This window comes from Phyllostomus hastatus, unplaced genomic scaffold (genome assembly GCF_019186645.2).
Source record: "Phyllostomus hastatus isolate PE091 unplaced genomic scaffold, TTU_PhHast_1.1 phas_contig_86, whole genome shotgun sequence".
NCBI lineage: Eukaryota > Metazoa > Chordata > Mammalia > Chiroptera > Phyllostomidae > Phyllostomus > Phyllostomus hastatus.
Window position 1 is genome coordinate 37,263,914 of NW_025333977.1, and position 25,203 is coordinate 37,289,116.

At 37.4% G+C, this 25,203-nt stretch overlaps 1 protein-coding gene across 5 annotated transcripts in view; it reads left to right on the forward strand.

The window, feature by feature from the left end:
- TP63 (tumor protein p63) overlaps window positions 1-25,203 on the forward strand; it is a 230,759-nt gene that overhangs the window by 135,379 nt on the left and 70,177 nt on the right. For 4 of the 5 annotated variants that reach the window (XM_045851336.1, XM_045851337.1, XM_045851339.1 and 1 more), the window contains exon 4: window positions 19,507-19,761. In XM_045851336.1, the coding sequence (XP_045707292.1) occupies window positions 19,507-19,761 (255 nt within the window). Of the gene's footprint in view, window positions 1-1,015; window positions 1,208-19,506; window positions 19,762-25,203 lie in introns of those variants that run through there. The other variant, XM_045851338.1, reaches the window with a different exon arrangement.

Consider the following 25,203-nt stretch of genomic DNA (forward strand, 5'->3'; position numbering starts at 1 on the left):
ATTTTAGTGACTCACACAAATAACCATCAGGGTGCATTTCATCCTAAGTCCACAGTAACCAAGGACAGATTCTACAGGAATGTTCTTATATAGTTATATAAATCTATTTTTAAGGCAAAGGCTAATTTGTCTCTCACACTTTAAGGTTAAGTCTTTCTATTAGTAATTTGTTACTTATTTATAGGAGAGGATGTTATCTTTGAACATTGATAAAAAATAAATGTAATAGAGAAAATAAATATTCAAATAGATGAATAGATTATATTGATTCATGCCTCCAGAGATTATGATAAAAAGAAACAGTTTTTATTAAGGGCTTTAAAAAATTGGGCACATTTCCCAGAATTTCTATTTCCTGCCCATAATATGCATGTTTGTTTGTTTTTACAAGTTAACGGGACCATGCTCTGAAAAATCAAGTGGCTAATGTTGACATAGTTTTGTATGAAACCACTGGTATTTCTTTGGGGAGAATGAGTTGGAACTTTTCACCTATCAGGCAGTGGATTTTAATCTTTATATTGAGGAAATATAGCCATGGATTTGAATATTTTCCTCTTTTTTCTATCTTTGTGAAATAATTTTTGAAACTCCTCATCTAGGTTAAAAAGAAAAAAAGACAACAACACCCTTCCAAAAGCTTTACTTGAGTCTTACTTTTCAGTTGCAAAGTGTAAAATAACTTGCTGAAATGCCTTCTGTAAATCTTGGTGGTGGTATGCTTTGTGGTTTGTTTGGGGAGATTTGGTGTTATTTTTAGGAGAGGGTGTACTTTCTTGTGAAAGAGACAAGGGAAAGTTTTACCTGTCTGTCTCTCCTGCTTTTTTTTCCCTCTCTTTCTTTCTTTTTCTTTAAAGATTGGTGATAAGGAATTCTAACTACTTAATGAGATGGGAGAGGCCTCACTCCATTGGAGTGGAGGAGTCCAGGTGGAAGTTGATGGATTGGACAGGTAAAGAGAAGAGTACCGCCCCCTCATGCCTATAGTTGAGTATATATTAAGGAACCTAAAATTATGTACAGAGAGAGAAGGAGAGAGAGGGACTTGAGTTCTGTTATCTTCCTAGTAGATTCCTATTGTAAGGGTCTCAGAGGGGGTGGGGGGGTTGGCAAAATCCTGGAGCCAGAAGAACGGACAGCGGCACTGATCAATCTTACAGCTAACATGTTGTACCTGGAAAATAATGCCCAGACTCAATTTAGTGAGGTAAGGATTTTAGATTTTAGCTCTTCATTTAGAGATGCTTTTTTTCATTTTTATTTTTAAAATAAAAGCGTATGTATTTGTGGTTCTCAGTTATCCAGCATAATGTTTTTGTAAATTGTGTAGAGGAATCTCCTTTTCTTGGTTAATATTTTCTGTGGTGACTGTAAGATTTTTATTCTTTAGTAGAACATGAAAAAGTAGGAGAAACGGGAAAAGAAAACTTTACGGTGATATTATACATTTGAAAAACCTAATATTCAGGAGTTTATAAAATCACTTTTTGTAAGAATAAACTGAGAAAGCAGATCACATTCTGCTAGAGACATTGAAATGACTCCTCTGTGGAGTGTTCACAGACCAGTAAGACATAGTAGTTGACTGTGTCTCAACTCAGTTCTCAGTTCTATCTTCAGATTTTACCCTAAAAGCAAATAAAGATTATTTCAAGATAATCAGGCAAGAATTTTAAAGTCATCTTTGTTTTGAATTTTATCAATCCGGAGACCCACCTAAACCCTGAGGAGACTTCAATCATGTCTCTATTGTCTGGTGATTGACTTAGACTTTTGCTGTGTTATTTTGAAGCAATATGATATTAAATATTTATACATGCACACATATAAATGTGTATTACTACATAGAGGAATTTCATTTAAGGAATTAATGATCTGCCTCTCTGATCTCTCCTCAGCGTTTGTCTCAGGGATTTAAATCACTGGGCAAAGGGATAAGAAAAAAAACTCCTGAAGAGACTGTAAGGCTTTGAGGAAGTTTCCTAAGGTTGAGGGAGGTCTAACAACAATATTAGTTTACATTCCTCAGAATAGGGCAGCTGTGTTGACACTAATCACATTGTGGGGGGGTTGCTGTGTGAAGAGAGCGAGTTCAGTGTTTCTGATGAAAATGCTTGCAGGTGAATGCTTGGAAAAGTAGACTAGAGTGCTGAAACTGAGCTCCTGAAAATTCAGACAAAATGCATGGTGCTCTGGTGTGGACAGCAAAGGCAAGAATCCAGCAAAGGCAGCAGAGCAGGGTTTGTGCTGTCATTTTGACTGTGTTATTGTCTAGACACCCGAACTGTGTAAATATAACAGGGGAAATAGCAAGCTTTCTAATGAAGGAAAAGGAAGTGCCTATTTTCCTTTAAAACATTCAGCAGGCTTGCTTGTCCTCAGTGGAGAAACTTGAGTTTCTTGTTTTACTTTAATATTGAAAGTTAGCTTAAAATGTTACCAAAACAATTAAAAGAATAGAGGTAACTTTTAAAAGTATCTTGTGTCTATTTGATCCACTGTGGTCCAGTTTTAATCATTAAATAAAAAAATCTATCAGTCATATCATATCTGACTTTGTGTTTGTTCATGGGCTATTTTACGACCAGTATGTATAAGCAGGCTGGGATTTGACTCTGTGTGTCTGAGTATAATGGGGTAGAAGCAAATGTTGGTTTAGCGATATCTGTAAGAAAAGAATAAAGTTGACAAAAAGTGGAAAGAAATTATTATTTCTCATAAAAGGAAAAAAACCCTGCATAAATGCTGTGAGTAGAGGTTATCTGTGGGAATTATTGCCTTTAATGGAGGTGGAGTTGTGCTATAGGTGAGAGTATGACATCCTTCTGATGAAAGAAAATACCTTTACATGGGTTTGTGTTTTTAAAACATTAGGGAAATATGTGGTCAGGTGCTCAAAAGGTAGCAGTTGTCTGTTTTCTGTTGGAATGTTGCTAATGTACATAGAAAATATCTATGAAAAAATATGGCTGGATTTCTCTCCCTGCCTCTTTTTGTATGTTGTCACTGTGAATGTCTTATCCTTCTGCCAGTCCATGTACTGGGCGTTATCTTCATGGCTTGATTTGCATTCTATTCTCATGAACAGGTTTCTTTTTCTGTGTAGGGTTGTATTTAACTTCTGTAAAAATGCAGTTCCACATCTGAGTACATGAAGTGCCCGGGAATACGTGGCTCTGGGAATCCTGAAACTTAACTCAAAGTTATAACATTTTGGGACTCACCTTAAAGCAATGTTTATCAGTAATTGTCAATACAGAAACAGCAATCTGCTATTACCACAGAAGGGTTGCTAAAAATTGGGACCACGAAGAATAAAAAGGCATGCACTAAATGTAGAGGACACAGACGTAGTGGTGGGTGTCTGGAAACAGGTTGGTATAACTCAGAAAAATAATAGGCCTCCTGAGTAATGGAGCCACCTGTGATTGGAAAGACGAATGATGCAGTTACCTTGCTGAAATAAAAACAGAGCGATGGCAGAAAAAAAAAGAATAAAAAAGCATATAATGCCCCATCAGAGTCAATATTATTTTAAAACCATAACCCATTCTCAAACTTCAAGTACTTTTAAAATTTATTTGCTAGTAACTTCTTCGGGTTGATAACTCAAAATAATATAAGAACGCCGTATATCATTCTCCACAAATTTCCAGTTCCTTCCCCTCAAGCAGAATTGGATTTTGGGAAGCTGTTAATGAACAGGAAGGGAAGAGAGCATGGGCAGGATGTAACAGGCAAGGCTTAAGGTTCCACCCTTGGGTTACAATGGAGAGGCCTCAAGCAATCACCACACCGTTGTGCCAGGCTTGGAATGACACAGCCTCTGGGACTGGTCTCAGACTTTGAGAGAGAGGCTCAAAAGAAAGAAAATTCTTGACAGATTAAGATTTAGCTCAACTTTCTGCCAATAAACTGGTGTGTGTGTGTGTGTGTGTGTGTGTGTGTGTGTGTGTGAGAGAGAGAGAGAGAGAGAGAGAGACTCAAACTCATCATTAGAAGGGCATTTTTATTTTTTAATAAAAATAATAAACCCTTTTCTGGGGTCCTAGGTGATGAGGGAATGGTACTTTGAGGAATGGGTTGCAATATTCTAAAACTAAACAGGACTTCAAAGTTTATATATTGAAATACCTCTCTTTATAAAATGAGGTTAATAATTTTTCTTTCTGTAGTTGAGGGAGCTATAGGTTTAGAAATGTGTCCCGTTTACCTAACCTTCTTCTCTTTACTGTCAAGGAAAGAGAGATTTGAAAATGACTGTTGTGAAAGTAGATGCTCCAAAAAACTTTTCATAAAGAATAGATGCACAAATCTAGAGAGCAAAAAGAAAATGCTGTGGCAGGAATATAAGCTCTCAAAGTCCAGGTCATTGCCATAATTGTCCTTAAGGCCCGCATGGTCAAAGGAAATAGTATCCTAAAGGGCAGTGTCCTATTTTACACATGGGAGTCATTTTTCTCTGACTTGTTAATAAATGCATTATCTTAAGCTTGTCCATGCTGTGCCCCTGAGATGGTTAACACCTTAAGTATAAGCATAGTTGGTAAGGAACAGAGGCTGCAGGTTTAATTCAGGTGTCAGCCAGGCTGTTCCTCACTCCATGTCCCAGTCTTAGATTGCACATCTTGTTTTACAATCGGTTGCCCTCAAGCCCAGAGGGGACTGGGAGAAAGAGATCTTAGATCACAGATCATACCTCATACCTACCTTCACTACTATTGGAGAAATGAGTGGTGGTAATAAATCACTTATCTTTTCCCTAGATAAGGAAGAAGCGTGTTTGGTTGGGTTAGGTTTTTAGAAGAGCAGTGATCCTCAACAGGGGTGTGGAGAGTACAGTAGGAAGCATGAATGAACGCCTGGGCAACCAAAAATATCCTGGGTGTTCTTTCATCATATCCTACATTTTCTGAAGCAAAGCTGTTAAAATTGTCTTAGATAATAAGACTATGTACAGTTTAGATCCTATGTTTTTCCTATTAAGAGAATATACATCTGAGGTCACGGGATCTGTGTGACCTTCAAAGAAGGATATGGGTCAAACTGTTGAGAAATATATGACTACAAGTATACTCAGGCTTTCTGTGAGCTGGTATGATTCCTTTGGGGGGACCTGAGCTAATGGGATAGAGGGGGATGGGTAAAAGGTCTCCTTCCTGCAGAGCAATGTTGTGAAGTTAAACTTTTTCCCTCGTTGAGTACAGGTTTAACTTCTAATTGTTTTATGTCAATAAATAAGGAAGAGCCAGCACAGATGCCTAAAAGACATCTCAGTGAAAAATAACTGGGCTATTTCCAGAAAAGTCTTACTATTGTGAAAATAAAAATTCTTCAAGCCCAGTGGACTCAATTTTCTTTCAAATGTGTGATGAGAAAAAAAAAGTCATAACACTGATGTACCATTATTGTTCAGTGTCGATTTAGTGGACTGGGTTGCCTAATGAAGGATATCTAGTAGGGAGTGAATTTTGGTTTTGGAGAGAATGTATTGAAATATTGGGGTAAAATAAGCACAAGAAAAGAGTAAGCAGTGGCTTGTTTGTGTACTACTTTTCTAAATATTTTATACTTTTCACTTCTATCTTTCAATTAAGTTGTAATATTCATGAATAATAGTATGGAAGAGAAGAAACTGAGGTTAGAAGAAGGAATGACTTAGTCTTTTTAAATAAATGTTTACTGAGCATCAGTTACATATAGGATGGTATATGGCTATAAATGAGTAAGAAACAAATCCTGTACCAAAAAGTTAACAGTTTATAAGGGGAATGACAATATACGTACATAACAGAGAATATATATTCAGTGTCATATGAGAAGTGTGAGCAAAATAGTGTAAAGGTCACAGAAAGAGAGTACCTTGAAGCAGGAAGATCGAGGAAGTCAACATGTATATGCAGGATGCAGCTGTACTTGGAAGGACAGGTAGAGCTTTCTAAGTCCTAGAAAGAGAAGAGGGAAGGAGGATTTCAGGTGAAGAAACAAGCCTCAACAGAAGAACAGAAGTGGAGCGAATGCTAGTGTACTCAGAAATCTCAGAAAGTTCAGATAGAATTGAAAGCATAAAAGAAGTGGGAAATAAAGTTGGAAATGTAAGATGGAATGGCTCACAGAGGGTTATAACACATTTAATACAGACAGAGTGATAAGCCCTAGAAGGATTCTGAACCTAGGAATGGTGTAATGGGATCTGAAGGCTGCAGTTGGGAGAAAAAATGGCTTTGCTTAAGGCTGCCTACAAGTATAAAAACCTTTTCTCTGCATTGCACATCAGCTGCCTGTTTTGCAAGAATATCCATTGCTCCTTTGGGACCTTTGGAAGGGTAGAAACGGATTGTTTCTAAACTCTCATATGACTTGTGTATTCTCTGCCTCCAGCTCTCTTTAATGACTGTGGCCCCTGCCATTGATAAGTTGGGAACTGTTAGTTTTGGTTTGTCCTTATGTAATTATGTTCTATTCAAATATAATTATTGATAGCGCCACTTGCACTTTCAAATATATTCCAGTTAGAAGACAAAGTGCATGGTCATCCTATAAACAAAGACCTCACTCTCTAGTTTATTATTTTCCCAACCCCTGACTCCAAAATGATAAAGTTTACAAACTTACACTATTGTAAGCCAGATAGAGTGATTTTGATACCCAAGCTCCAAACTATTTAGATTATTTCCCCCACAAAAAGAAGCATTTCCTTACAACCCCGAATTTACAAAGCTAATTAAGTATAGTCACCGTGGTAGGCAACATGAGGAAAGCAGAAATTACTAAATTGCAGTTACTGGTCTCTAAGAGCTCCCAATCCTAGAGTGCACATAAAGTGTTCGTAAATGACCCCAGTATAAAATGGAATGTAGTAAGAGACACCAAAAGGTCTCAAAGACAGTGAAATGGCTTCAAACTGTTCATGACGAAGGTCATATTTCACATAGTTTGAGGGTCAGAATTTAGCCTAGGGTGGAAAGGTGGAAGGTCATGCTGTGTAAAGGGTAGAAAATAAATAAAAATATAAGGAGAATAACACAGGGCCAGATAAAAGAAAGATCATGATATATTGACTTGGAAAGAGAATGTTGATTTAAACACTGATCTGTATTCATTACGTAGGTCAAAATGGAATGATTTTGCAGAAATAACAACAAAAGATGATACGGGCTTTTATCTCTCTAGAAGCTAGAATCCATGCGTATTTTAAAAGCATGGACAGTGTTCAGAATTTGAGATTCAAAACTTTGTGTGCTTCAGGCATGGTAAGTGGCATTATGCAGGGAGGAATAAAATAACCCAAAGGACTGCTTGCGATAGATAGGTGAGGTGAGGGTTTCTCATTCTCATTCTGTAGACAGATAAGGTGCCTTACCCATTTAGGGATTCAATAATCACATCTTAAAGATAATCAAAGCTGGGAACAAAGTCCAGACTGATTCTCTATGTTAATTAGGATCAACTTTATTAAGTATTCATCTTAGAATTAGGACAAGAAAACCTTAATCGCTGGACACGTGCTTTAAATGCAAATAGTAATCCTGGAGCTAAATGTGAGACAATATACCAAGTATGACATTTGTCCAAGAATGAGAATTCACAATTCTAATCAGGAAATGATAGAGCTGAAGCAGATGTGGATGTTCCATTTAAGAAACAAACAACCCCTGAAATTAAACAATAACAATAACAACAACAAACAATAATAAAAATCAAGATTTTAGTATTTCAAACAAAAAGCTTTGCTATAAATTTTTCACATTTCATTTCATTTAAGGATACACATTTGCATTTAAAATTTGAACAGAAATATTGGACAAAGACATGTGTTACTCATATTAATATACTCTCCTTCCACAACCTCCTTCACTACTTCCATTCCAACCAGGAAGAAAATGTAGGCAATTAAAGAGATAATAGTAGGGTAGGCGAAGGTAGGTTCATGGGAGAGGAAACTCAGTGACTTGATTTAAAGACCTTAGGAGTAGGTGGGAGGAAGAACTGAGCTCTAGGATAAATAAGGGGATATTGAATCTTGTAGCTCATTCCTTTCTCTTCCTTTCCCACTGAGTCCCCCACTTACGTAGACTGTCTTTGGAAAAGTATCCAGTGGTGGCATGTGATTGTCCTGCATTTAACTGTGTGAAAACATCAGGGGAAACAATGAATTTCCACAAACTACCACATTGCTAGACAACCTCCTCTGCAGAAATAAGTTAAATGAAATGTCTGTTAAGTCTTTTCAAAAACAGTACTTTACACTTCCCCACATTTGATTTTCTTATTTGGATTGATAATATAACACATCTACACTATTAAAAAAATTCCTTTCCATCTTTTGCAACAACAGCAAAAAGGAAAGTTTCTTATTTCATGTTTGACAATGACTAACTTTATACACACTAACTTTCTTTTCCAAAGACAAGGTAGAATAGTACTGTCATGTAGGTTTTAAGCTAAGATGGCCTCACAGGATAATGTTCACCTGCTAAGTTAAAATTCAGTAACTGATGTTAAGCAGAAAGGCCACGTTGGTTCTAGGTGAGGGAATAACTGGCAAGAATGAAACTTGTGTGGAATGCTAGTGGATGTGTGTAGAATGTAAACTGATATCTCATGCAAAAGTTGTGATCCGAATTGCATGTTGTCTGTGTTTCTTAATGGGAAAAACATTATTATGAAAGCTGAAAGAGGGAATTTTGAGTCAAACTATATGGTGTGTTGCCAGAGGCGGAAATTTATGAAACACTCTCGTCAGCTCTTCTGGAAACACTACAAAAGAAATTGTTCTACTTTCTTATTGGTGCTAAAGCCACTAATAGGTGCAGTTTAACATAATACCCCTATGAGAATTACCACCCCCAAAGTGAGCTTGCCTTGGAAAGAACTCTGTACAGGCATTTTCTTTTTCCTTTTAAGCTTGCACAAAACACCCAAAGGGGCCATTTCCAATCCAGGCAGTGATCTTTCTCAAGTTTATTCTTTCTCAGATCACAGAGACAATGAGGAATATGCCCTGTTTACTCAAATCAGTCTGGATTAGTGTCACTCTATTGATGCAGTCAGAATTAAAAGGAAAACCATTACCCTCTCAAAGGGCAACATCAGATGTTTTGGGAATGGCTTGATTACTTTTAAATAGACCATGCGAGACTCTGTCACCAGACTGAGTTTGGGGACTCTACAAGACAGACACAGAGAAATGGTTACACTGGGTGGAGTAGAACTCCCTTTGTAAGCCTCAGGCCTGGGAAATTATTTCAATAGACAACCACGACCAGCTTAAAGGGCTAAAAATCTGAACAGTGAGATTTTAAGAAGATATTTTTCCCGACTCCTTTCTGCTGTCCAATACCACCACTCAATTATTTACCTCCAGGACAAATCCTTTACAGTTTTTAAGGCTCTTCTGGGGGCCACTTCACCATTCAAAATTTCTCAGACCTTCCAGCCCCATTCAGAATAACCCCTTCTTCTTCTGAACTCCTGTGCTTCTCTGCTCCTCTCTCATTACTATCCATGTATGTGGAGACCAGGTACCTTCTCCCCATCTGTAGACTGAAGACTCTTGGAGGACACGTGGTATCTTCACATAACAATGTGGCATATTTATGTATACTTACAGAAATAGGTCTTTGTAACTGACCTGTGCAAAAAGTCATGCAATCGCACACATTGTACAAATCCTGTCTCCACTTGTATGTTATGAATCATATGGTTTTCCTTGACATCTTGCTAGTCTTGTGTGTGTGTGTGTGTGTGTGTGTGTGTGTGTGTGTGTGTGTAATGAGCCCAGAGAGTTATTTATTTCAATTATATTTCAAGTGGCAAGAATGTTTTCAAAAGACAGGGCAGTTTCCTAAGGAATGACATGTACTCTAACAGAGGTAAACAGTGTAAAGTGTGTGCTGCTTTCACTTAATTGATTACTCATGAAGACAGAGAGTGCTTTTGATAAAAAAAAAAAAAAACCCTGAACAAATCAGATTTTTATCTGGCTTTGCAGTCCCTTTTTAAAAGTGTTTACTTGCCTGGCTGGCATAGCTCAGTGGATTGAGCGCGGGCTGGGAACTAAAGTGTCCCAGGTTCGATTCCCAGCCAGGGTATATTCCTGGGTTGCAGGCCATGACCCCCAGCAACTGCACATTGATGTCTCTCTCCCTCTCTCTCTCTCTCTCTCTCTCCCCCCTCCCTTCCCTCCCTAAAAATGGATGAATAAAATCTTTAAAAAAATAATAAAATAAAATAAAAGTGTTTACTTGCTTCCACACTGTTCCCTAGATTCATTTTGTCCCCTGCATGTCTCTCCATCATCACCAGAGATGAGGGCAGTTTGAAATGGATGAGCAAGCTTGATGATATGCACACACATTCACCTTTTTGTTTTCTATGGTTACTACTGAAGGATGTCTGAGAAATCATCATTTTCCTCTTACAAATGTCATCCCAGTTTTTTTTCTGTAAAAATAAGACACTAATAAGCTGTTGTAATTACTAAACTGATTGATTGTTACTTTTCTAATGGGGTAAGCAGAATGAAATGAATAGAGGGGTATCCTTCAAAGTATTCTGCATAGCTGGAGACTTCATCTTTATTTTGCTGTTAAAAGTGACAGCTTAAAGGGAATAGCCCAATATTTCATAAGTCACCATGTCTAATTACAAAGCATAGTATACAACTAAAATATTTAATTATCTCAAATGTAATGAAAAATGTATCAATCAGAGAAGAACTTGACAAGCAAAAGCAAATTAGAACTCTTGAAACAGTGTTTCTCATTTGAATATGCATGGAATAGTGGGACTGAGAAAAATACTCCTTGTTTCATTAGTTTTCCATTTTTTAACCTCTGAGCATTTGCTTTCCAGTCTGGAAAATGAAGTCACAAATTCAGACCATTTGTAAGAAATGATCTTTAGGTTTGATAAACTATAATCTTAGTTCCTCAAAACATACATTTGTAAGCCCCTAATTATGGTATTATTCTAAAATGCATTCTAGATAACTGGGCAGAAAATCATGGAATTTAAAGAAAGAAGGACCAATTTTGTGGCCCATCTATCAGAAGTTAATATCTTACTCTCAGCTTTTTTTCTGGGTGATTGCTTTCCTAATCAATGTGTCTTTGGCCACAAGCACTGTTGGTAGGAAGTAAATAATTACATGAATGAAAAGATTTGGATTTTTCTTGCTGACCTAGATACATTAGGAACAAAATATAGACCACCAGGTAAAAAGACGCCACATTGGCACAAAAATGTGAATGTATTTGTTTTAAGGAAGTAGAAGTTCATTAATAAACTTCCCAGTTAGGTGTGCGCAATTATTAGTCACTGCCTTGTGAGTGACAGGACTGGCTATTCTGCTATGAGTTTCCGCAAAAGCTGAAGCTGAAAGCACAATTCCCACCTACCAAAACAAAGCACAATACAAGGTAAAGGTCACAGAGATTATTTGGAGATGCACTATAACCTTCACCTGGCAGTAGTTTATAAAGAGGTAAATCCAGTTGGGAGACAGACTTCAGCATAAAAATCAATATCTAGTTGTGTTAGAAGAAAAGGGATACTTGCTGCAAGTGGTCTTTATTTTGAAAGGTTTTGCCTTATTCTTTTAATAAATATCTCCCGAGCACCTACTGTGTCTCAGACACTGTTTCAGATACGAGACTCAGCACTAACCACACCAGATAAATTCATCTTCATAAATTTATGGTCTAGCAGAGAAATCCAAGATTAAAAATTATTAATACAATTGTAATTGTAATTGTATGACACAAAGGGAAAGTTAGAGCATTATGACAGTGTTAAACAAAGAACACCTGTCTGGTTAAAGGAGGCTTTTCCTGAGAGATGCCGTTGAAGCGAAAAGTTACAAAAGGAGTGGGAAAAACTTACATGTGCAAAAGGCTTGAGGACTGAACGAGCTTTTCACTTTTGCAAAACCGAAGACACAGGTTTTTGGCCTTTCTTTAGTGAGCAGAAGAAAGTTTCAAGTAACATATTACAGACTTGAAGCCTTTATTCTGAGAGAACAGGAACACATTCAAGTGACTGCCATGTGGGAATGACGTGATCGGCTCTGCAGTGAATTCCAGGTGGTAGCTCCAAGGAGCTTGGTCTCTCACTCTTTGTAATTACTCACATTCCAGGAGCGGTTAAAGTTTGATGTCCTGTTTTTAATAAATAGAAAATATTTTCATTAAGTATAAAAAAGGAATGCTTGCAGTGAGTGTAACTTTTAGGAAAAAAAAATTCCAGGAAGAAAATGGAGTGGCTCTGATTTACTTAAGAAAGAGGGTTCTACAACCAGATATACTGGTTTCAGGCTTGGGCTCTGTCACTTACTACCCTGAGCAAGTTACCTAATGCAGTGGAGCTGCAGTTTCCTCATCTGTAAAGTATGTATCAAACATGGGATAATAATGCCACCCTGCTCATGAGGATTAAATGAGTAAATACATGCAAACACTCGAACACTGTGAAGAACTTAGTACTGACTCAGAGTGTTCGTAATAGAAGTGATAGTAATACCTGATGCTCTTTTGAGTATTAGAGGATGGGATATGGATGTTCAATTTGTTTCATATTTTTAAATAACTTTTTTGGAAGGAACACGTTTTTATTTCCAATATTCCAACCTTGGGGAAGCTCAGAGCACTTAGACTCAGAGCCCTCCTTTCCCGCAGCACTTCCCTTGTTCCCTGAAAGGTTGTAAGCCAATTTTTAAATAATCTTGATAGTCACAATTATTTTATTGAAATTGAGATGTCTTAAGTTTCAGATCATGGTGAGCAACACTATTCCCTGTGATAAAATGTGGGGTGGGGGGAGGCAGGGGAGTGGTGAGGGGAAAATGGAGACAGCTGTACTTGAACAACAACAACAAAAAGAGAGAGAGAGAGAATTAAAAAAATAAAAATAACGTTCATCACATTTAATCATCCCATTGTTTTAATTCATAATTTCTGATATCAAAATTCTTTTTAAACATTTTAGACTCACTTTAAAAACCAACAAAGCATTACTGATGAACTTCTAAAGTCACCGTGGTATGCTTTCCATATAAATGGTTTAAACTTCACTGAAAATTTTCATTACTGTATCCTTTCTTCACTTAATGTTATTATGTTTGTTAAATAAATTGTCAAAATGGGATTGTTATAGATTGAAAATGTCCTCAAATAAACATAGTTTTGTTCCAACTTTAATAAGTCCTGGTTCACTTTAAAGAAACTGAAACTCTGTATATTTTTTTCTATTATCTGGATCAAGAATCACTGAATATTGAAATTACATCTTTCCCTTTTCTGCTAAGGCCAGTGCTTCCTTGGTATGTAGAGTGATGTAGGTTTATTTCAGAATTGAGATGCTCATGATTATAATTTTGTTCATTTGTCATTATTACTAGAAGGGAGTACTTACTGAAATCATAGAGTTTTACATTTATTTTTCCTTAATTAAGCTCTACACAGCTCTACACAGAGTAATTTAGCTATATTTGGGTCAAGTTCTAATTTCAATACATTTCACACTTCCTGGCTTTTCAACTACTATGTCTACCATTTGTTGACACTGTGGCCACCTCATCAGCCAGTTTTATATTTATTTGTCTCCCCTGCCATGCGTGGTGTTAGTTGGGCCTTTTAGAAAACTCTCTCCTAAATTATGGAAACTTGATTCTCAAAGGAATCTCGACACTTCGTGTCAGAACACAGTGCATTCTGGTAAACGATCTGCATACTGTCTTTCCAGGTTTGTGTGTGTTGATTGCTTTATTCTTACATATTGTTTATTACAAGGTATGAGTGCATTTTACCTCCAAACATTTACTCTTTAGGATCATTTGAACTACAAAAGAAGTGAAATATTTTACATCTAATGAAATCTGGTTTTGAGAAAAATGTGATGCTAAACACATTCTTAAGATGGAAAAAAGGTACTTTAACTTGACATTATAATACAAATATCTTCTTGACCTTGAATGGAGCACTTTAAGTCAATTGTGTTTAATTCTAGCATAAAACAAACTATTATTGTTTGAGGTGAGGCAGGTGGTAGAAGACTAAAAAATGACAAGTATTTCTCCCTAAGGCAGTGCTTGTTGAAAAGTCACTATCCTGCTGATATTTGTGGATGAAAATGTAGTAATGTCGGCTAGAGTATAAGCGAGTGAATGCCTTGTAAAGTCAGGGTCATGAAAAAAAACTGTTTTTCTTGTCCCAGAAGGAGCTTTAGAATGTTCACAAAAGCTTGTCCATGAAACTGAAGGTGAAAGGTTATATCAGCTGAGGAAACTCTATATGCTGCCTGAAACATTTTCAATTTCTAGGTTTCGCTAGGCAAATTGGTGTAAAGAAAAAAGTTATTTTCTTTAAAGTAATCTCATGGCATTTTAAAATAGCTCTGCAGATGAGCATTTTCATTTCTAGAAGAACATTAGAATTGACTCAGTCTTATGTTTGACCATCAGAATCACTCTCCCTATAGGTAACTAAGATCCGGGTTGTTCCAGTACCTTGCCCCAGGGCACGCAACACATCAGGGGCAGGTTTGGGACTTAGACCCCTGCATCACCAGAGTTCGGAGTCCAGAGTTCTTTTACATTAATAGGATTCCTTCAGGAATGTAAGGAGTGCTGAAAAATGTTCAGTTCCCTAAGCTCAGATAACAGTCATTCAGTGCTTATAAATATAATTTCTTCCAAATGAAATGTGGGCAAATAATTATTTCCTGTGACAAGGGAACATGTGAATTGAGGTAAATGAATTATGTTATATATCCTAACAGTAACCTCTCCCACCCCTGATTTATCTCTTTTTCCCTCTCACCATGTATTGTTGGCTATTATTGCCATGTGGTCATAGAGTAGTTATTATAGACAGTAATATCTAGGAAAGAAGTTTTCAGAAGCATGAATTATATCTAAGCCCCTGTTTCCATTGTACTGATCAGATGACTTGATTGGAATACTTTTCTGATGTTAAGTCCCTTTAGAGGAAGGTAAGTGTATTAACTAATTATAAATCCAGATATTCAATAATGAGTTTTATTTATAGCAATATCTACTGATACATTATTTCTGAATTGATGAGAAGAAAATTCAGACCTTTGCTACATTCAGAATTTAAGATCATTAAACAGTGTAATCCAGGAAAGAAAAATACAATGAAACAAGCAATTGCATTTATAGGACACTTTTAAAGCATTGACCAGTCAGAAAAATATTTTGATCTTTTATATTGTTACTTTAATTCTAAGCATCCAAATTGAATTTTAGTGAAGAAATAAATTAGAGTCTGTGGAGGCTATGAGAATGCAAAATGGCTTATGGGAGGGGGGATAAAAACAGAAAAAGAAAACACTCTTCCTATATGTGGCAATGGTAGTTGTACTGGTTTTTTTCTTAATGACGAAAGCAAGCAATTTAAGACTCAGCCCCGGGGTCTCCCTACACTTATCACAACAGCTTCATGTTTCAGAGCACCCCAGGCTCGTCTGTAATTATCTAGAATATGCTAAGTCTCTGTGACCAAAGCTGTTTCATCCTTTCTGTGGTCAGATCAGCTAGTCTATAATGAACCTGAATATAATTCCAGCTCCAAATGTTGGGAATTTTCCTGGGCCAAGGCAGTGAGTCTTCTATTTGAAAGTTGTTTTATAAGAAATGAGGCATCTGTTAGAATTCAGAGGAAGTTGATTATTTTACTTTATCAATCTTACAGTAGCTATCAGACAAATTGTGGTCATTTCCATCTTTTCTATTTTGTGGAAAGAAGACTTACCTTTTATAGATGTGATAGGAGAAATAGAAAACATTTTTATTCATTCATTCATTTATTCATGGTCTACAGTGTATGTTAAGGTTATTCAGAGATTAAGATACCTGCTGGTTAGAAAGGGACAGTCTACTTCCTATTTCATTTCAAATATTCTAATAGCTTTTATTATGTGAGAAGCACATGGGACAAAGGGGACCCCCCCCCTACAGTTCTTCCAAGGCCAGTTTCTAGGACTGATATGAAAATGTCATGTTCTAACTTCTAAGGCTCTTTTGTCATTGTAAATAGACATTAAATTAGCATCCTAGCTTAATGCAAATTTCTCCCCTCTGTTTATGGAATTACTGACAGTAAAGAAGGGGCATATGTACTGTTCCCTTCACTCCACCAGCTTCACTGTGGTGGAAAATAAAGGACAAATATTATGCACATTAACTTGATACAGAACCAGTTTCACAGATGTGCAGAATGCCATCACAGGAGCCCTGTACTTGGTTTAATGCTCTGCTCTCACCATTTTGGAACTCTTAATATTTTACGAGCGAGAGGCCCTGCATTTTCATTTTACAATGAGCCCTGGACGTTATTTTGTGGGTCCTGCCTGTGTAACACTTGTTCTGCTCGGCTGTGTTGGTCTGTCGGCACCTCCAATCGTACGCTTCAACATATCCACTCTCTCTTCAAATCAAAGGATAAGCAAATAAACTTTTGTTGTTGTTAACTAAATGTGTTTTAAATGAACTTCTAAAGTACTATTTCCAAAGGCAAGTTTATGACATTGATTTTTAAGTAAGCTGTGAAAAGTACCCAAGTGAGTTTCCAATAATACAATTCTTTCATTGATGGGTTTGTTGTTTGTGTTTTCAGCTAATTAATTCAAAGTTCATAGTTTTGACTTTAATGCTTTTTAATTTATTTTTAAGTTTATTGAGCACACTACATTACTTATGTTTATTTAAAGTAAAATTTGAGAAAAAATTAAATTGGAATGTATTTTTTCATTTTTACCTTGGATAGTAAGCAGCTTTGCCCAAGCCTGAGTAATCTAGCTTTAAGTTATAAATTGAGGCATTTGCTTTGAAAGCAAATCCTGTTATGGTCAAGTAAAATATTGCACCTGGAACTGTGTGGAATTAAAAATTATGGCATCCACCCCTGGCTGGTATTGCTCAGTGGATTGAACACCGGCCTGTGAACTGGAAGGTTACAGGTTCAATTCCTGGTCAGGGCACAAGCCTGGGTTGCATGCCAGGTCCCCAGTTGGGAGTGTGTGGGAGGCAACAAATGGATATTTCCCTCCATCTCTTTCTCCCTCCCTTCCCTTCTCTTTAACAATAAATAAATAAATATTTTTAAGAAAATCATGGCACTCAAAATCATGCTTAATGACTTTTGGGATACAGTTTCTGCTGCTTTGGGACCACCCAATATGTTCAGTCCAGGGGTCTCCTTTGTGTCTCTAAGATAAATGGAGTTCCCATTTCTCTTAAGAGGAGCACTGAGTGTTTGCTTATTGGCTTTTAAAGCTGGGTTCCAAAACTTGACTCTTTACATATATTGAAAAGAAAATTCAAAGGGCCATGTTTCTTTATTCTCATCCAAGCCCACAATTAGCTTAAGTTCCATTCTGGGTGGCTAGAAGGAAGAGGAAAGGGGTGGCCCAGCAGGCATTTTACTGCCTGTGAGAAAGTGCTCCTCCAAGTTTCTTTGTTCTTTGGGTCAGGGATGGCTGCCTCCCTAATTGTACTGCTGTAGGGAAGCGCGTGCCTCCGGGAGCATTATCTGATTCCCACAGGATGTTCAGAAGTGCTTTGTATATTGACCCTTAAATTGAACACGAATATCTTTTCAATCCCCTTCTTAGGTTCTCGCCACATGCTTGGAAACCTAACAGGTTTAATTTAGCCAGGGGTATGGATGCATTTGTATAGGCCTCAGGGTTTTTCTCCCCCCTCTAATTGTCTTACCTACATTTTTGCTGTACTTGTCAGCTGGGGAAGCTGAAGGTGGAGGAGAAGAGATGCAGAAGTCAGAGGGGAGAGAAGGCGAGATGAACAGCTGCTCTTGTCAGCATGGGGATAAGTGTAAAGAGATTAATAGTTATTTGAAGAGCAAATGGGGACGTGGCATCCAGCAGTGGAATGTGAATGTATAAATGTGATAGAACGAGCAGGCGACCGTTAACATTTAGACAGATGCTCTCTGGACTGAATGGAATGGCAGAGTTCGTTTCTTCTCCCCACATGAAGTGAAATACACAAGGTTTAGTAAAATACTTTTATTAAATGTTAAGTTTAATTCAATTTTTCAAGTGTCTATTCCTTTGTGAGCTTTTTCTTCTCCATTGTTTTACATAGTCTGAGTCTCAGAGTTACACAGGGTGGGACAAATGTAGGTTTACAATTGTGAGTATGTGATGCACAGAGTTTATTCTTGTATTATTATTTATTAATTATTAAATTTTCTAATGAATGACTGTAACCCTATTGTGTCCTACCCTCTATATCAACTGAAGAGCCAGACAACTCATTTCCTTGATAAAATAGGTACCACAGTACCCCAGAACTGTCTTCTTTTTCTTCTTGCTTTTTGTTTGGCCTCCCTTCATTAACTGGTAGGAACAATGAGATTTCCATGTGTCCGAAGGTTTCACAAAGGAAAAACTGTGCAATAGGCCGTATTCTGGAAATGTGTCCAGTTTGACTCAGGTTTAGGAATGACTTGAATGATCTGATCAGGCTGACAGTTGTGGTGGCCCAGGCAGGGCCCTGGACTCTGAACCAGAAGATTTTGTTTCAGAAGCCCCATTCTTTGCTTATTAGCCAATACTCAAGTAAATTGCTACTCTTCTCTGACAGCACTGTAGTAAAGTTGTTTTGTAGATTAAATAAGAAGAAACTAATTCATTCTTTGCATAAACATCTCACTGAGTACCTCCTCTGTACTCAGTTCTGTTCACATACCGGCATTTGGCAGAAGAGCTGCATGAGCTACTGTACTTCTGAATTATATTGAATATAGAATATTAATCATAGCTACAAGGTGTTACTTACATATATTGTACTCTAGGAAAGAATAAGCTGCTAGAAAATTAAAGAACAGATTAAAAATTAGGTTGTGTTTGTACTGGCATGTTGTTACCTTTCAAAATATACAGCTGGCTCTTACCCTGCTACCCATGTCCCTCCAGCCTTTAAGAAACTAGCCCTTGGGGGCAATTCTGGATACCCTGGGACAGAATTTAGAGTTATAAAACTATATAATGTATATGTTTCATATACAATAATCTGATGATTAAATCCCCTCAAGAATACATCTACTCTGTGGTCTCTTTCTGAACAGCGTGGCAGAAGAAAAAGACAAAGAAAAAAAAAAAACACTGGAAAAGCAGGAGGTATTCATTAATTTTAAAGAATTACTGAGCAACTACTTAGGATTGGGCACTTCTTGCCCCATTTGTGAATAAAAACATAGCCTACTTGCAAATGCTCTTGAGAAGCCACAGTCTCCAAGGTTGCATCCAGGGGCTGTGTGATCCGTGCAGGCCATACAACATACACAGGCATGCCTGAGGCTTCTCTTGTCTCTGTGTAACACCAGTTGGTCATTTTACCTCAATTGTTAGGGACCAGAGGTCAAATTCTGTGGAATGCGTGCACCAAATGATGCTTTTTTTTTTAGGAGCATTGATCTGCAGCTTAAATGGCTAACATTGGGGTTTCTGGGTGTCCTACAGCCACAGTACACAAACCTGGGGCTCCTGAACAGTATGGACCAGCAAATTCAGAACGGCTCCTCGTCCACCAGCCCCTACAACACAGACCACGCGCAGAACAGCGTCACGGCGCCCTCGCCCTATGCGCAGCCCAGCTCCACCTTTGATGCCCTCTCACCATCGCCTGCCATCCCCTCCAACACCGACTACCCGGGTCCGCACAGCTTCGACGTGTCCTTCCAACAGTCCAGCACCGCCAAGTCAGCCACCTGGACGGTAAGAGCACTGAGAACCAATAGGCCATTAAACCTGACCTCAAGTACAAGGGCCATCTTAACACCCCCACAAAGACTTCTCTCCCTTCAAACCTGAGAGATCCATATTGAAAGGTGGAAAAATTTTCCTGTCCTCTGAGGGCATTTTGTGTCTGAATATTTAACACTGAAAGAGAGAGTGAGAAGAAGTGCCATTTAGTGGGGAAAGCCTGGATCTGGGAACCAAAGCCTTGCGTTCTGGCGGGCTCCTAGCAGTTTCAGTGGAGGTGTTTGTTCTTGCCTGATTCACGCTGCTGGGAAGCTCTTTATGTGTTAAGTTTTTTGAAAAATGTAAAGCATTATGCCAACAAGAATTATCATAATCATAGGATGTGTTTGTAGCCCCTAGAATATAAGATGGTTACCAGTTTCATATTTTGAAAAAGTAAACACTAAGGGGTGATTTAACAAAAAAAAAAAAAAGAAGAAGAAAACCACAAATACAGCATCTGTAACAAGAAATTCAAACCTCATTATTAACGCGGGCCTAAGTTTGTTTATACATGTAGGTTCTATAACATGAATTATACTCTATTAATACATATATATTTATAACTTAGAAACATTTTTCCCCAAAAAGAAGCCTCTAGAACTATGTATTAGAGCCCTGAATTAATCCAAAAATATTCTTTTTCAAAACACTGAAAAAAAGTTTCCATATATAACTTTTCTAAGAAAACATGGAAATATTTTCAAAAATTCAAAAGGTACATAAATGTTCAAAGTTTATTTTGTAATGGATTATAATATGAGTAAGTCCAAACATAAGGGAGACTTATAAGACTGGTTTTAACTGGTTGATCAAAGAATGCCCAAGACCAAAGTGGCATGCATGTTTGTCAAACAATTTAATGTTTTCATGAATTATAGAAATGCTTCCAAATATCATCTTCTTGTTGAGAAGTGCCTTTAAAAGTGCCTGTTAATAGTTTTAACAGGTTTTCCCCCTCGCTGGCAAATAGGCCTCTTTGGAAAGCATTCCCCTTTTGTGTTATAGTATCCACTCACTACAGGCTTTAATCCAATTGAAAAGAGTTCATGAAATAATCTGCATTCGTAACACTACATTCCAACATAATTTCACACGTGCTCTTGTTTTGACCTCACTTCTTTGCGGACTAGGTAGAACACGTTTTGTAACTCCCACTTTACTAGCGGGGAAAGCTGAACAATGAGGAGGTCAGGTGAGTTCCCTAAAGTTACAGAGGCTTTTGTGTAACTGGACCTGTTTCTGACCCTGCTCTCCCCCACAGAATTGTGCCCTTCCTTTTTTCACCATTTCACATCAGGATGTCCCACATATCTAAAAATTTATTTTAGTGCTTTTTTTATGATTTGAGAAGCAGTTTTGTCATGCTTCACATTTCAACCATGATGTCTAAGTAGTAGCTTAAAACTTGATCTCTCGTTCATGTGTTATTTATCAATTGTGTCATAATCTTTAGTCTTTTTTATAGTAATAATCCTGGAGATGGACACTAAAGGTGAGTCAATTTAGAGTCCATAGGCCTTAAATAAATATTGGTTGATCAAGCTAAGTGATCTTTTGCTGAAGAAACAATCAAATGAGCATGTCATAAATAGAGCATTGATGTGTTTTAGAATAAGTATCACCAGTTGGACATTTGTAATCACAGTTCTTCAAGGCTGTTTCTTGTTTGGCACACTCAGGCAGAGTCCCACTCTGTTAGAAGTGAACACATCTGAACGGATGATGGCAGATTGGGGCCACTAAATGTTAATCACTTCTCTTCTAAAATGGTTTAAGAACTATGGGGATGGGGGTTGATACAAGTACAACATCCTATCAGTCTTTCTCTTTCTTTCCTCCCTGCCTCCTCATTCAGACATTTGAAGACTTTTGTTTTTTCAGATTTAGCACAATTCTCAACCATCTTTAACCACAGCCCCTCTCTTACAGAAGTAAATTGTCTCACAGGAAAAGTTTGGAGATTTCTACACCATATTTCGTAATACCTATTTCTTAGGCATTTGTGTACTTTAAAACAATTTTTCAGAATAAAATACTGTATTTTAAAACTGCCCATAAACTGGAAGCAGCTGAAGCAGCTGTCTTTAGAAAGAGGCCACACTTATTGCATACTATTCTGCTGATTCTTTAACAAAATCGTTTTAGTACCATTTTATCACTTGTCATCCTTTCATGTTGAGTTTTTTCTTTAATTTCTGGTTTACTTAGAGTTACTGCCAAAATGTAATTAATATATTTAAAGTATATATGCATATTTTTCTTTGCTTTCTCTATATTTTAAATAACAAATGTGATTGTGTTTCTAGTTTCATAAAAATATGGTATTTATTTTAAACTTCTTCCAGTGAAATGAAGTGTGATAATGTTGTTCCATATTCTCTATTTCACACACACACACGCACATCAACACTGAATTCGGGATTTAGTTTCAGACTTCTTATGTCTACAGTGTAATTGCCACTAGTTATCAAGGCCTACCATTTAATTTAACAGAGTGCTGGTCTAGTATTGTAGCCAGGAATCATCAGTCATAGGATAGTTGACAGAATGATAATTTGAAAATGGCAAGAAACTTCGGTGCAGATTTCAACCCTGAAATTTACCAGCAGCATATGGAACCTGCCCAAAGAATTCAATCTATTTAAACCTCACTTTCCTCACCTACAAATGGAGATGTTAATAGTTTTCTTATCACTAGGATTACATGACACGTGTAGGGACACCTACCAGCACCTGGCTAGTCATAGGCACATGTAAGTGTTAAATGAGTATGAGTTTGAATTCCTTTGTTTTATGAGTTTGTTGTAGTTTTCTTGAGGGTTCGTTTGTACAAGTAATAATTTGAAAAAATGCAAAGCAAAATATCTTCTACTTCTTTTCCTAGTGCTTTTGGGACTGTGATAATAATCCACTATCCAAATATATGAATAGATGACATAGGATGATAACGGACTCTCCCATAGATGGACTTCAGGCTGGCTGTGCTCCTTTCCTAGGCCTGCTCAGGCAGATACCAGCTCAAGGATGGGCCCTTTCCAGATTTAAGGACCTGTAGACTCCTGGCATTTATTTCTCATTTTTATTTTTGTTTTTATCTTTCCCAGAGGATATTTTTTCATTGCTTTTAGAAAGATAGGAAGGGAGAGCGAGAGAGAGAACCATTAATGTGAGAGAAAAACACTGATTGATTGCCTTCTCGTAAGTGTCCTGACCTGGGAGCGAACCCACCACATGTGTATGTGCCCCGACCAGGAATTGAACTTGCAACCTTTTGGTCTAGAGAATGATGCTCCAACTGACTGAACCACACTGCCCAGGGCTATTTCTCATTTTTAATCTGCCACTTAATTCATAGGGATATCTTCTTTTATTCCCCATGTTAAATAACAGATAACAGTGAACCACACTTGTTGAAGAGTCAGCATATTAATTTGTGGTAGCAAAGTACTGTAGGTCGCCAAAACACTCACCAGTGTGGAACTGGCCCAGGATATTGTGGCTTATCCATATAGAGAAATACTCTATGTACATTTAAAAAAATCCCAAGTACTGATCTGCAATGCTTTATGGCAGTGCTAGTGGGGAAAAGATAAGCTTTCTATGGCACCTACTTAAGAATTGAGAGTATTGGTAAGGACACCACTTCTGGGGCCAGAGTGTTTTCTTTTGCTCCAGTGAAGAGGCCTGTTTGTGAATATAGGTCAATGTCTTGATTATTAGACTCATGTACCTCTGTCAGTTTGAGAGCTAGTTTTTTTTTCCTCTCACAACAAATGGCTGACTATATTTTGTGTGCAAACACTGTGAAAATCCTCAGATTAGTGTTTTTCTGTTGCGCTCACTTTGAGATAGTAATCCAGCCTTATGATGTATGACCACTTTTTGCTATGGACTATTTCTTCCTTCATAGACTTCAAGATCTTGGACAGCGGACACTCCGACCAGCACAATTTCCAGTATATGATAGGCCCTTAATAAATATTAAGAAACTTTATTTTTCCCTCATCATTAAAGGAAACAATTATAGTTCCAAGGAGTGTTCCACAATTCTTTCTTATCTGGATTATTAACTGTCCATGAATTTGGTCCCTTTTACCTCCACCCATGATTAATAGAGAGCATTCTTCCTTTGCCTTTCCTAATCATGCCAGCCTCATGTTGTGCTCAGAACTTTGAAGAATCTGACTTGAGTAAGTGGAGAGTTTAAGGAGGTGGTGTTTGAAAGGGAACAGCCAGTTCCCCGGAGAGTTTCATTGATCCCAGCACATTGGCCTTGCAAGTTGCTCCTCTTGGCTCCAGAGGAGGGGTGAGATGCATGTCTGTGGCCCACCCTCCCTGTCATCAGGTTACCTGTAATGTAAGACTTCCAGAATGAGGCTGCCAGCTCTGCAGAAACCTAATGCAAGCCAGCCCATTACGTGGCTTTCTGGAATCTTGGGACTCTCAAGGATAGCTCATCAAAGGACATGATGTACAGACAGACTTTTCAATGGTGAATATGATTTATCAGCTTCCTTTCACAAAGGGAACACTTCTCCCTTAAGAACTGGAGTCTTTAATTGGAGCTTGAGCTGGTCTTACATTTGAGTGGCTGCTAGATTTCAATGGTGAAGGACGGGAGAGAAATGAGTTGAGAGTTGGCTCCTGCCAGTGATACATTTGTTAATCATAACAAGGTTATTTTCACTTCTTGCTGTAGCTGTCCTGTAAGTCTCTTAACATACATTTAGAAGTGCCTTTTATACCTTTTCCATGATTGATAAAAATAATAAGTTTGAGCACATTCACCTGTTACCTAAACTGTTTCTTAGTTCAGAGTATTAAGTAAGACTATTGTAAATAAAGTACTTGGAGACTCTTAGTAATGGTTCATGTTACTTATTTAACTCTTGATTTTGGACTTACAAATGAATTTCCATTGTAAGACGTGTTGCAGAGGTGTTGTCGCAAGTCCAGAGAAGAATAACTTAATCAGCATGTTTGCCTGAACTTATTTAAATTGATTCTAGATCAATGCATTTGTGATAATGTAAGTTCCCCTAATATATTGCTTGTGGCCTCCACCACATGTTACTGAGTAATATATTGAATACATTGTAGAGTTTCTATTTTAAAAAATTCATATTGATTCATTGCATCCAATATTAGAACATACTACTGATTAAAAGGAAATAAATAGCAAATTTAAATAAAATTGGCTTTTCTTTTACTATTGCAAAAAGCATAACAGCAAAACCCCTTTTTGTGTTTCTTATTCTTTCTCTTGCTCCTCCTCCTTTCCTTCTACCTTTCTCTTTTCCCCTCTTTTCTTCGCCTTCTTCATTACTGCTGTCATTAATAGTCAATTTGGTTTTGTAGATATTACCAGTCACTAAGTATCTTGTTTTTTCACTGTAGTTCCATTTTCTCAGA